This window comes from Argiope bruennichi, chromosome 2, assembly GCF_947563725.1.
Source record: "Argiope bruennichi chromosome 2, qqArgBrue1.1, whole genome shotgun sequence".
NCBI classification, from domain to species: Eukaryota; Metazoa; Arthropoda; class Arachnida; order Araneae; family Araneidae; genus Argiope; species Argiope bruennichi.
In genome coordinates this window covers 136,653,498-136,667,466 of record NC_079152.1, presented here as the reverse complement: position 1 = coordinate 136,667,466, position 13,969 = coordinate 136,653,498, and the positions used below count along the sequence as shown (strand labels likewise).

The window sequence follows — 13,969 nt, the reverse complement described above, 5'->3', positions numbered from 1 at the left end:
AAATAATGAATTATAATATATTAAGTGTGTGATTAGTAATACTGGTATTGCATTGTATATTAAATTAAATTAATTTAAAATTAATATGAGAAACAAAAAGAAATTATTTTTATTTTACCCCCTTTAGTAAAATTTTAGCTGTAACCGTAATTAACAAATATTTCTTTTCGTTGTTTACATCTTAAAATATGTCATCAAATACATCAAAGTAAGTGAAAAATGTGTCTAATAATTTTCTTACATTTTTTAAACATTGTAGTGTTTTATAAAAAGTTTATTTTACTGATATAATTATTATATATCGTCTTTTATAGGTCCAAAGATGAAGCGAGATTTGAGAGCAAGGTAAGTTAAGATTCGTGCTTACATTGATTTTGTAGCATCAAAACTGTGTTTCAAAATTTTTTTTGTAATCTCTTTCTTGAGCTAAAATAGTTTTATCATTAAATGGTATGCTATTCAAGAGAAACAATTATTCTGTAGTTGCTACAAGCGCCTTAATTTTCTTCTTAAGAATACTAGTAATAAATGTGATTGCTGTTCGGGCAATAAGATTAAAATATATAAACTAATGGCATTAAATCGTAAAATTATTTATTAAGCTTTAATGTATTTGAATTAAATTGTCTGGGAAAATCTCTGCAGTTTTCGTAATTTTTAATATTTTTTTTCCAGCGTTCCAGAAAATTTGAAAGTGAGAACAACCTTGAAGAGTCTTTTGAATGCAAGCATAAAGAAAAGAAAAGTGAATATGACAAGAGGGGTGAAAGAATAAGTCATGATGATAATTACAGATCAGATTTCAACAGAAAAAAGAGAAAAGAAAAGTACCATAATGAAAAACGCTCTATTTCAGAAAAAGATAAGTATGATGGACACAGAAAGAACTCGAAAAAGGAAAAGTATGATGAAAAATTAGATAAAGAAAATGATTATTGCATTACAAACTATGACAAGAAGAAGAAAATTAATTACGAAAAAGATGATGTGAGGTATAAGGATAATGATGATGACAATGATAAAGATACTGAAAGAAAACAAAAAGAAAATGATTTTGATGAAGGACCTGATAGGAAAAGAGATAATGAAAAAAATAAAAGAGAGCAAACGAAAGAACATCACTCAAAACGCAACAAATATGATAAACTTTTTGAGGAGAGTGAAAGCTCTAAAAAGCAGTCCCAAGATAGATATTCTAGCAATGAAGAAAATGATATATCTCGAAATAAGATGGTTAGTAATCAAATTCGTTCCTCAGTACACAAAATAGAAAATAAATCCAGAAAAGATAATACAAATGATAAACAGAATGATAGTGACAACAGTGATATTTATTCTGAAGATTTGAGAAGAAAGCCATCTAAATACAAATCAAAGCAATATGAAACTGAAAAGGAAAAAAAGAAAACCCCCAAAAAACAACATGCAAATAGATATTCAAATGATGATGAGACTGATCAAGACAGATCCAAACATGATAGAATACGCTCATCAGTGCATCAAATAGTAAATAAATCCAGAAACAATAAAATAAATAATGATGAACAAGGTAATGTGGATGATATGGATAATTATAATAGTGATTTAAAGACTGACCCATCTAAATATAAATCCAAGCGTTATGAAAAGGAAAAAGGTAGACAGTCTGAAAAATATAATGAAGAATACAGTAAAAAAAGAAAAAGAGATCCTTGGTCTGAAATTAAAAGATCTGATACTAAGAATGACAAAAATACAGAAGAACAAAGGTACATTATTATTATTATTGCTAGAATTTCTTATTTTTGGAGTATGCTCTTATATTTTAAATAGTAATAAGTTCTTCAATCAATGCATTAAAATTTTAAGTCAGTTGGTTTAGCAAATTTATTTATCTAATAAATAATAAAGTACATGGAATTATTTAAAATTCAAGTGGTATACAATTGCTTGCTTAACTGATTAAAATATTTATTTTATAAAAATTTAATTTCATATTATATTATTGCTTCATACAATTTCATAAATTTTATTTAAAAATATTGTGATACATGTTTGCGAGGGTTCTTACCTTACTATGTATGAAAACTTTTTGCTCCAGTTTTTTTTCCCGATACCTTATTGAATTATAAATTGATTTTATTGCTTTGCCGATTGCTTATTGCTTTACCATTAAAAATTTCGACAATTACTGTTTCCTTCCTCACCTTTTTACAATTAGTACATCTTAGAAAAATATAGTGACTGTTAATTAAAATCAATTGCTGTATTAAATTTAGAAGTAAAATAAAATCTTACACATTCAATTTCAATTTTGAAGAAACTTTTGTGAAAATAATTGAAAAATTATGAGAAATGTCATCATGCACATGAAAAGTACAGATAATTTTAACATATTTATTACCTTATTTGTCAAAAACTTCTCAGTTTTATACAAATACAAAAATTTTGCTGTTTGGGATAAAATTTATTAGGTTTTAACTATGAAATTAAATAGAAAATATTAATTTTAATTCAGAGACTAATTTGAATTGTTGTAAAAATTCTACATGATTATGTAATAGAATTTTATTATGAAAATAAATAAAATGATTATTTGAGGAATTGATAACAGTAATTTTTTTTATTAAATATGGTCAGGGCACTTTCCCCCCTAATTATGTATGTGAATTACTATTATGAAGATTTTTTTTTTTTGAAGAATCAGAAGATAGAATTGTGTTAAAATATTCTTCACGGTCATCTTTCCTTAATTAACTTATTAGGGAATTAAATTTACAATGAAGAAAAGAAGACATTTGTACAAACTCCCTGAACTGTTTATATACCCCCTCCCCCTTTAATATATAAATTTTGTCTTTCTAAATTCTTAATAATTAATGAAGAGAAATTGATAACAGTAATTTTTTTATTAAATATCGTCAGGGCACTTTCCCCCCTAATTATGTATTTGAATTACTAATATGAAGATTTTTTTTTTCTTTTGAAGAATCAGAAGAAGATAGAATTGTGTAAAAAACTTATTTTAATATGCTATTATCCCAAATAATGTTACATTGTTGCTCCTTTTCTTATTTTTCCACTCTTTAAGACCATTATAACCAAAACTTGAGAATGAAGAATCCTCATGAAGAATGCATTTCCTCGTATCTTCAATATATGTGCAGAAAAAACACGGATTTTTTTCCCCTCCCGTTTTGAGTGGCAAACTTGTTTTTATATTTAAAAAAATCTGGTAGACTGGTGCTTATAACTTAAAAGAAGGGGGGAAAAAAAAGAAGTGTTCAAGGCTTTTATTCTTTAGAGTTCAAATTCTATTGTTCCAATCTATTGATCAAATTTCTTCTTTTCATATTGCTTAAAAGAAATACAGTCTGTCAAAAAAGTATTGGGACACACTACAAGTTCACAGATTTTTATCATAATATTTTATTTAAATATACAAATGAAACCAAAACAAAGAATTAAATATAATTTTGATATATATAAATCATAATAATTCAAACAAAACTCTCAAGTTAATATAATTATAATTAAAAATTAAAGAAAATAAAACAAGAAAATGTGTTCAAACTGTTTGTGTTGTTTTGGGACACTTCCCAATAAATTAAGGAAAAACAATGAAAAATTAAAAGTTAATTTCTTGTTGGGCCATCCTTGCTTTGAGCTCTCATATTTTATTTGGCATGGATTGGACCAATTTTTTTAATTGAGTGTGGCTTATTCTTTGATCAAATGCTTTCTTAAATCTTGTTTATTAAAAATGTGATGTTCATATAGTTTTTACTGCAAATAATCCCACACATGTTCAATGGGATTAAGATCTGGACTTTGTACGGGAGTCTTAATAAAACTAGGACAGTAGTAGAGGACCCATAACTTGCAAATATTAACAGTATCCCATTTCGATGCATTATCGTTGTGTAATTTAAAATTCTTGAGATTTCTAGCTTGCTTGCACTTTCCTTTAAATCTCGCTTGAGAATGTCGAGATAAACCCATTTATTCATTGTACCATCAATAAATTTAAATTCTCAACACCTTGTCATACAATCCCACACTATTTGATTGCCATCTCTATATTTAACAGTAGGCCATAAATTTTCTGCCAAGCTTTTTTGCTTGCCATATGATCCGAAAATGTTATGTTAGCTTTCATCAACAAAAACTGCATTTTCTGTGAACCTGTGAATAATGTTAAAAACAGTAAACTTACTAAATTTTAAGATACGTCCTGAACAGTAAACTAATTTCCCATTTTTCCAGTAACATAATACAAGTTTTTGCATATCATTTTATATATCTTAATTTCTGACCATTTTTCTATAAATAATCTTACCCGTTGAAATTTTTATGTTATAGTCTAAAAAAAGTGGTAGTAAATTCAATTCTATTGATGTGCTATATATTCGTTGAATTTCTCATTTCAGAAGTGTCCCAATACTTTTTTTGACTCCTTTTTCCTTTGAATTATATTTGAAAAGCTAGATAAAATTTTAATTCTAAAATAACAATAAAATTTTCCTTGCAAACTATACACCAAATATTAAAATATTTTCTGATTAATCTTGTTTTTATTTTAATGTAATAAATAGTTTTATAAATAGCTATTTAGTTATTCATGCCAAGTGTCCCAATACTTTTTTGAGTGACTGTATTCTTATTATGCTTTTTATATTGGTGTCGGTATTAAAAAAATATTAAAACCTTTTGCTTTAATGTTTATGTAAATTAATTTAAAAGAATATGTTAAAAAACTCTTAAGCTTATAAAAATTAAAGAATTATTTTCTAAATTTCAAACTCTTTTTAAAATATTTGATTTTTTTCTTTTGCCATACGCATGATTAAAAAAGGATATATTTTAATGTATAATTTGATAATGTATAATTGCTAATTAAACTTTATTATTTTGTAATTTAGAACTAACACTAAATGGGTTAATAACATAAATCAGAAAAATGAAATATGTAAGGTATATTTTAAAGAATTTTGACTTTTAAATGTATCCTTATTAAAACTGTGTGGCTCTTGTTAATACATGATAATTCTGTACTTAAATATTAAATGTTTTAAAATCAGATCTATAAACTCTGTAAATGGTTTTCAAGAAAAATTAACTATGCTTCTGTGTTTAGTTCATTGTGGTTATGTGTTTATTATATATTTTGTAAATCATTTAATATATATATAATTTGTATTTTCCTTATATGACTGACATTTTATTATTTTAGGTTTGAAAAACAGGATAATATTTCTCAATCACAGGTAAGTACATATATCCTCATTCTTCTGTTTGTTTTATTAAGTTTTTTGTAGAATTTGCTGAAGATTTAAATGGATGTGAAAAATTTACTTAAAGAGTTTAAAAACCAAATTATTGTCTCTGAGTAATTTGTTCAAATTTTAAATGAACTGCTCATTTTAGAATTTTAAAATCATGTACAGAATTGTATATAATTTAATCTGAGGTGTAGAGATCTTTTAAAGAAATTTGAATACAGTAATTTTATTTGAAGCTCCAGTTATTTGTATTATGAATAAAAGAGGACTTAAAACCAAAATTTTAGAGATGTCTAATCCATTGCTATTTAAGTGTTGGCAATTCTGATTAGGAAGAAGTATCCATAACCAAAACATGGAAGTTGCAAATGTAAGCATAACTATGATATTTTTGAAAAAGACAATCCTCAGCTTTTTATTGATTCAGTAGTAACCTGACATTATTTTTTAGATAGTTAAAGGTACAATATGACATTTTAATTTGATGTTTACAGTTATTAGATTTTGGAAATTTTAAAGAAATTGTACAGCAATTAGATTTTGGAAATTGCACAGCGATTAGATTTGGAAATTGTAAAGATCTGAGTGATATGTTAAAGTACTTTTAATTTTTAACTAAGCAGCATGACAAATTATTAATTTTTAAAAGTGCAGCTAGATTGAAATTTTTATTATGAATAAAAGAGTATTTAAAACTAATATTTTCAAATGATATTTTAGGGAAAACTCAAATTTCTTTCTTTGTCTAATTATAAAAATAAAATTTGAAATTGTCTCTTAATTTTAATGTTGATTATAATATCTGTTTTTCACACAAAAATTGAAACAGTTGCTGTTATTTCTTTCTCTCTCTCTCTCTCTCTCTCTCTCTCTCTCTCTCTATATATATATATATATATATATATATATATATATATATATATAAACCCTCTATGATAATAGTGTTGTTATAGCTGGAAAATATGAGATGTATAGATTTTGTTACTGATCTGTGACTGGATTTCTATTCACTAATCACATACGTTTTCTTTGCAAATCTATATGAATACCTACCTTACCTTACCTTATTTATATAAATATTTTGCATCAGTAAACAAATGTTTTGGAGTTATGACATTTAAATATTGCAGTTGTCATCTGATGTATGACATTTAGATATTGCAGTGATAAAATAATGCTATTTACATGGTAGTAGCTACTTAAGTTTTTCTTTATTAACAAAGAATATAAAAAAATGTATTTAAAAATTTTATAATGTTGATTTTTATTATGCATATTTTCCTTTCATTATGTTAATTTTATTGAAGTATGAAACTTATCATTGTGTATGTTATTATTATTGCTTAATTATTTTTCTCTAATTCAGTTGAATGTGCTATCACTTGAAGAGGTGGTGTCATTCTTAAAATTCATCCTACAAAGAAATATTTTCTTTTTATTGAGTTGCATTGGAATAGAAGTGAGGTTTAAAGGGAGAACAGAACATAAATTTTTGCAAGAATTAATAACTATAAATATCATTTGTATGGAGTTGAAAATTTTTAAAATGGGATTGCATGTTTCTATGGATATTTTATGTTTTTTTTATATAAAAAAATGAATACCAAATTTTTTTAATGGTTTGATTGTATTAAAAAGATTATTTGATATTTTCTATTTTTAACACCAGATTTATAAATGTGTCATTCATTTGTCATAAAGCATTATTATTATTATTTGCAATTCTGCTGTTTAAAATTCCCATGCATATCATGTTTGCATATAATTTAGCAACTGTCACACTTAGAAAATATATATTATTTTATTGAGATTTATTATAATTTTATTAAAATGATATTTTATATTAATACCCTGATATGAAATTTTATAGCCATATTGTAACTAAAAAGAGACTTGTGATTTTTCATTAGATTGGAAATTATGACTCTATTGATTTATATTTATTCCAAATAGGGGAAATTTGAAGTTAAAGTCACGCCTGATTCTGCTGATACTGCCAAGGATTCTGCCGAACCATTATCAAAAAGGCAGAAAATAAGCAATATCAACATGCGAACTGGAGGAGCTTATATACCTCCTGCTAAATTACGGATGATGCAAGAGAACATAAAAGATAAAGGAAGGTAAAATTAGTTTTTCATTTTAAGGGAGAAATGATCGTTTTGTTTTTATCATGAGCTTCTTTCAGTCTTACATTAATTGCATTTGATATTCTTTCAGAATTTATCCAACTTTAGTGTCATACTTTTGGAACTTCAGAATTTTATTTCTTTTTTAAAATTATTAACTAAAAATTACATAGAAGTTGTTGTCAACATTTGAATTTGTGCAGGATGTCTCCTTTAATTAGAGCTGGATAAATAAAGTCAAATTATTGCAAATGGACATATTCTACCTGTTGGAAAAATCTCCAGCAAACCTGAAGATTATATGTTAAATATAACATATAATCTTCATATCTTAATATAACATATATTACTAAGCAATTAATGAAAGGCTGAAAAAATTGGTTAGTCTTACATTTTTATACAGTTTCCAGCTTTAATAGTCATGTTTAATAAATATTCTTGATTCAATAACATTTTAATCCATATTGAACCACTCATAAAAATAATAAGAAAAATGTAAATTTTTAAAAGCATGTACCACATATAAAACAAAATTTGTAAACATTTTTTTAAAATATAGACTGTCCTATAAATAGGACAGTGATCCAATAAACTACAGAAAGTTATAAAGGTCGACTTACCATATAAAAAAGATTTTTATGAAGGGAAGTCCAAGAAACAGTCTCTACATAATTCAACATTGCACATTTTACAGATTGTAATAGTTTTTTTTTCTTTTTTTTCTTCTTTCTTGCAAGATTTTAATTGACATCTTCGAAGATCATCTGGATTTTTCACTAATACATGCTCTCAGTTTAGAAGATGACATTTTTTGTTATTTTATCGTATCACTCTTTGTCTAATGTTGTTTCTTGAAATGTTTTCCCAAGATAACTTATTATTATTGACCTGCAAAATGTTAATAAATTCTGTGCATCATTAGGAGAAATAATTTAGAAATTTTCCAAACTGCAATGGGGAGGTTTTCGAAGCAATTATAAAAGCGCCAGTACCACTTTTTTCCGTGAATAGAAATTAAATAATTTTCCATATGACTATCGAGTAAGTCAATTCCAATTTAATATTTGTTGTAAGAAGTAATACAAAATGGTACATCAACATCCTTTCAGTCTCCTTTCATCAGATATTGTATTTTGCTATGTACTTTTGTTACTTTGAAATTTTTTAGTTACACATTTATCACTCCAGCATACTGCACTGTTTGTTAGCTTTGTCAAACTGGACATCAGATTTTCCTCTCTCAGTTTTAGTTAACGATTCAGTCAGTATTAATTACAGAAAAATGGAACATTTACTTAAAATATTAATCTATCAGGAATATTTCACAAAATATGAAAACAATTTCACAAAATATTTCTTAATTTTTCCGATGTACATTTATTGACTCAAGCGTAATAAAATACAGTTCTTTATATCATTTAGAACATTTCTCCAGTTATGATCGTATTCCTTTTTCTAAAGTTTAGAAATTATTATACCTTAAATTGAGTAAACACTATATGTATATTTATCCCTTCAATAATAAAGATGTATGTATGTGTGTTGCACTCTGTTGACCAAGCTGTTTGACATAAAGTTATGAAATTTGGCACATATATACTTTAGAGTATGGAAATGTGAACATAACTAACATTAACACTCAAAGCTATTTTTTTAAATTAAATTTTGAGCTGAATTAAGCATTTTTTCATAAAAATTTTGAAAATATTGTTACATACAAATAAATTTTACACTGTTTCCTAATTTAAAATATATTTTTAATGTTACTAATTTAATAATTGCACATATTTTTCCTGCATTCTAGCAATTATTAATTATTTTATTTTTCACGTAATAAGATTACACATAAAATATTTTTTACTACTTTTTTTTTTTTTTAAATCTTGATGTTCTATTGCTTGTGAAATTTCTGCATATAGTTTTCTTATTTGTTTGTACCTCTTAAAAGTGAATTTCTTTCCAAGTCTGTTCTAATCTTTTATATTACACTCACTCAATTCTTTTTAAGCAAAAGACTGTTTCAGATTTTTATAATATTAATGTGATTTAAAAAAATTGTAAAACACTCATTACTATAAGAAAATGTCAATTCCATATTCTGTATTATACTGATGGTGATTATCTTAGTTATTGCACTATAGTTGTTACTTTTGATTTTTGGAGGGGTTTTTTAAATTTTATTTTTTTAAGTATGTATATAAAAAATGATTTACAGCTTAAATTTTAATTTATTTCCAAAATGCTATGATTTTAAGTGCTCTGTTGATAGAGATAGAGTCTCCATTTATTTTACTTTTACTCTTTTATAAATAGGGTATTATAAAGTTTTTAAAAAATGCAATTCCATTAAAATAAGTATTATCTCAATTTTTGTCCAGTAGCAACATATATTAAAATATTTAGATAGATTTAGAATGTTATTTTATTGCATAATCATTAAAATATTTTATTTCGTATATATTTCTTTATTTAAAAAAAATCTTATAGAATGTATAGACAAAAATATGTATACTGGATTCTTATATCATTATTTCTGAAACTAAAACTGATACAAAATTAATTAGTTAATCCAGATCAAAAACTAATGATATATTAAAATGAATGTTTTGTATGAATGTCTTGTTTTATAAGGTGGAAGGGAGCATACCTCCTGATGTTTGTATGTGTGTGTGAGAGAGAGAGATTAGTAAAACTTCCAAATAATTTGTTCTAATGAATACCTTAAATACAATTTTTTCCCCCACATTTTGATTACATTTAAGCTCATTTTAACTTATTTTTAATTTAATGAAACATATATTTGAATTATATTCTCTTTTGGTTTAGTGAAGAATATCAGCGAATTGCATGGGAAGCTTTGAAGAAAAGCATTGTTGGTATGACAAACAAAGTGAACAGCTCTAATATCACAGAAATTATACCTGAACTTTTTAAAGAGAATATTATTCGAGGGAGGTAAGTGATTTAACATATATTTCATTTCTGTTATTTCATTGATATTGCTGGAAAAATTCAGGAACTCGAAAATAAACCGCATGAAACAATTTATTCTGGTCTTGTCTGTAGGAATGGCACATTAGTCCTTTGATTGCGGTGCCATGTTTGATTTATATGTAAATTATTATATTCTCAAACTTATCATGTAAAATTAAAAATTTATTATGTATTTTTTTTTGTGATTTAGCCGGGCCGTCTAATGAGATAGTAGAGAAAATATCATTGCTAAAGGATTAACAATTTCAATTTATCAAAAATAGAATGCATGTATAAAATTTTTTGGAAGAATTTGTTATAAAAAAAAGTTGATTCTTTCTGAATAAGTTAAGAATTATGAGAGAACTTTTAACTAAAAAATGCTATTCCATTGTGATTTATGAAATAACAATCTTAGACAATTGCCATCCGTATTGTGAAGAAAGATTATTGGTTTATATAAATACCGATATCAGCATTAGTAAATTTTATTTATTGAATAGAATTCTGTTTTAAGGAGAGGGAAATTATAAAGCTTTAATTATTGTTTGTTTATTTTATTTAAGTTTATTTATTTATTGTTCTCATTTTAGTATAATATATAGTTTTAAATTAAATATGAAAAAATAAAATGTGCATCTAGAATCATGAGGAAATTTAAATGTTTAAAACAGAAATCTCCTAAATTTTTTGAGACTGATAATTGAAATGCTGTTATTCTATATGCTATTGGAATTATAATTTCAATTAAAAATTTTTTTTAACTTGCAGTCATTTACTTTAGAATTGAAAATATCAACAATATTTATTGTAACTAATTCATTGTGAACTTTTGCTGTAATGTTTCAGTTGTTTAGTTTCACTAAGACGTAAATATGTTCTATTTAAACAAGATAAATACATTAAAATTGGCAGATAAATTTAATGCTTATTAAAAATACTGGATTGTATAATATCTTTGCATTTTTTTGTCATGTATCTGTTTTCTTTCTTTTTTTGTAATTTAATGTTTTTTGTATAATATTCATTGCAGAGGTGTTTTAGCCCGAGCCATAATGCAAGCCCAAGCTGCTTCTCCAACTTTTACACGAGTATATGCTGCTTTAGTTGCTATTATAAATACAAAGGTAACTATTCTTTTTATCATTAAAATATTATTTCTGTCTTCTATATCATCTCATAAATTTATTCAGACATACATTCATTATTATCAAACAAGTGTTTTGATTTTCTAACCAGTTTTAAATTATTTCTTTAATTACATCAAATAAAATATTCATCTTTTCATTGTTTTTTTTTTTATCTGGTTTGCTATATTATGCATTAAAAGGTACAGAAAGATTCTAATTCTAACAAGAAGATTCTAATTTGGTTTTTTTTAAATCTTTATTTAAAATTTAAAACATCAAATCAATTGCAAATTATAAATAATCTATACAATTAATGTTGATATTATTTATTTTTTCTGAAGTTTTTCTTATTATTAGGTATTTTGGTTGCATTATTTAGAAAATATTTATTCTCATATGTTGTTATTTACTTTATTTAATGATGAATTCTACATATAAATTGAAATACATGATTTATGAAGATTTCATTTATGAAGGTAATTCCATTGCAATGAATCCTGGATGTTGTTATTTATTATCTTTCAATTTGACACAATTATACTAAATTCAGCAAAATATTTAATTAGTGTGAACTATTTTAAATATCAAGATTTGCATTGGTACTAAGACTATAGTATTTGTTTATATATATATATATATATATATATATATGTAAAGATATTTTAAACTCTTAATTTAAACCAAACTTATTTCCGAAGCTTTATCTAGCCCATTGTAAAATATTCTCTTATTTCTTGATCTCATTCCATGGATGAAGCTGTGTAAAAATTACTGCGCAATCAATCTATGTATCAAATGAAAGTGATCCCTTCGGTGCCCTTGCCAAGGTATCAAAGGTCAAAACGTGTATTCAATTGGCACGTGGCCCGGAATCCCATGATATATAAGACTAGTGATCATTTGTTTTGCGCCTTCTCCCCTTCCATACTTCTGCTTTTGCTTATGACAAGTAGACACACGGACATACCTTGTTCGTGTGTCTACTTGTAAGTAATTTGGCTTTCACGAAACAAATATTAAAATGAAATTAAAAATAACGTCTCATCTATGTCTTCCAACCTGCATTTTGCTTCAACCAAAATAATATTGCATATATATATATATATATATATATATATATATATATATATTGATGCTCAATTGAATTTTTATTTTTATTAATAAAATTATTTTTTGTTAGTTTCCTGAAATTGGAGAGCTTATCTTGAAAAGACTTATTATACAATATAAGCGAGGATTTCGCAGAAACGATAAAACCATATGCATGACTGCTGCCCGTTTCCTTGCTCACTTACTAAATCAAGAAGTGGTAAGTAATAGTAATCTTTTTAGAAATTTTCAAATGTCTTTCCTGCTTTGATTGTGCTTGATATTCAAAGAAATGATTGTTTTTAGACTTTTTCATTTTTTAAGTAATAGTTTTTTAGTATTTCATCTTTAAAATATTATTCCGCTTTGGTGATTTTCATGGTATTAGAAAAATTAATTAAAAAAAGTATTAATTCATTTGCATGCTTCTACTTTGCATTAAATTCTACTGATACTTATAAGAAAAGGAAGGTAATTGTGAAAATTTTTCCTGTTCCTATATTTTCTCGATAACTCAATTAAAATGTTAAAAAATATTTAGATCCAGTTAAAAAAATTTATTAAAGATAATACTGTGACTTTCCGATTAATACAGAATTTTTGTTCCTTTCTTCAAATGCAAAAATAGTTTAGCTTAGTAAGGTGAAGACTTTAACAAATCTTGCAAAATTAATTTCTTTGCATTAATTTGTTTATGGAAAGTATCTGATTCTATTATGATTTTAAGTACTAAAAATTTCTTTTTGAATGCAAAAAAAAAAAAAAAAAGTGTCTTCCTCCTCTTTTGTTGGAGATTTTTTCTGAGGAAGCAGTAATTTTTAAATGTCATTCACTTCTGTTTTAAATTAATACCTGCTCTATAATGTTATTCTTTTAGGCACATGAAATTCTCATTTTAGAGATGGTAACTCATTTGCTTGAAAACCCCACAGAGGATTCTGTAGAAATAGCTATAGCAACTTTGAAAGAATGTGGGAAAAAATTGACTCAACTGACACCTAAAGGGATGAGAGGTAAAGTTATTTTAATGCTTAATTAAACTTTTGAAGTAAAAGAATTGTAGCTTTTCTTTATTAGACATGAAGGATTGTTTTAACTACATGTATCTTTATAATTTTTTAAAACTTATGGTGCTTTTTTTCAAGAAACCTGAACAACTATTAATAATATGAAAATAATTTTTTGATAATTATCTATTCAGTAGAAGATCTGCCCATCTTGATGGTCTTGTATTCTGTTAGCAATAATCCTGTTAACAATCAATCTCAGATATGATTGTCACTGATTAACTAAGGAAAGTTGCAGAAAACGTCATTCACATTGGCTGAATGCTTAAAAGAAATATGTATTATTTGTTGTAAAGATGTAAATATATAGTAACATTTTA

General features: G+C 25.3%; 1 protein-coding gene across 1 annotated transcript in view; it reads left to right on the top strand.

Annotated features, from left to right (window-relative positions):
* Nucleotides 1-140: 140 nt before the first annotated feature.
* The window catches only part of LOC129989358 (pre-mRNA-splicing factor CWC22 homolog), a 31,615-nt gene continuing 17,786 nt past the window's right edge, over nucleotides 141-13,969 (top strand). Inside the window, exons 1-9 of the mRNA XM_056097851.1 lie at nucleotides 141-208; nucleotides 315-345; nucleotides 676-1,748; nucleotides 5,213-5,246; nucleotides 7,215-7,384; nucleotides 10,217-10,345; nucleotides 11,397-11,490; nucleotides 12,674-12,802; nucleotides 13,460-13,595. Coding sequence (XP_055953826.1) covers nucleotides 189-208; nucleotides 315-345; nucleotides 676-1,748; nucleotides 5,213-5,246; nucleotides 7,215-7,384; nucleotides 10,217-10,345; nucleotides 11,397-11,490; nucleotides 12,674-12,802; nucleotides 13,460-13,595 — 1,816 coding nt within the window. The 5' untranslated portion in view covers nucleotides 141-188. The remainder of the gene's footprint in view (nucleotides 209-314; nucleotides 346-675; nucleotides 1,749-5,212; nucleotides 5,247-7,214; nucleotides 7,385-10,216; nucleotides 10,346-11,396; nucleotides 11,491-12,673; nucleotides 12,803-13,459; nucleotides 13,596-13,969) is intronic.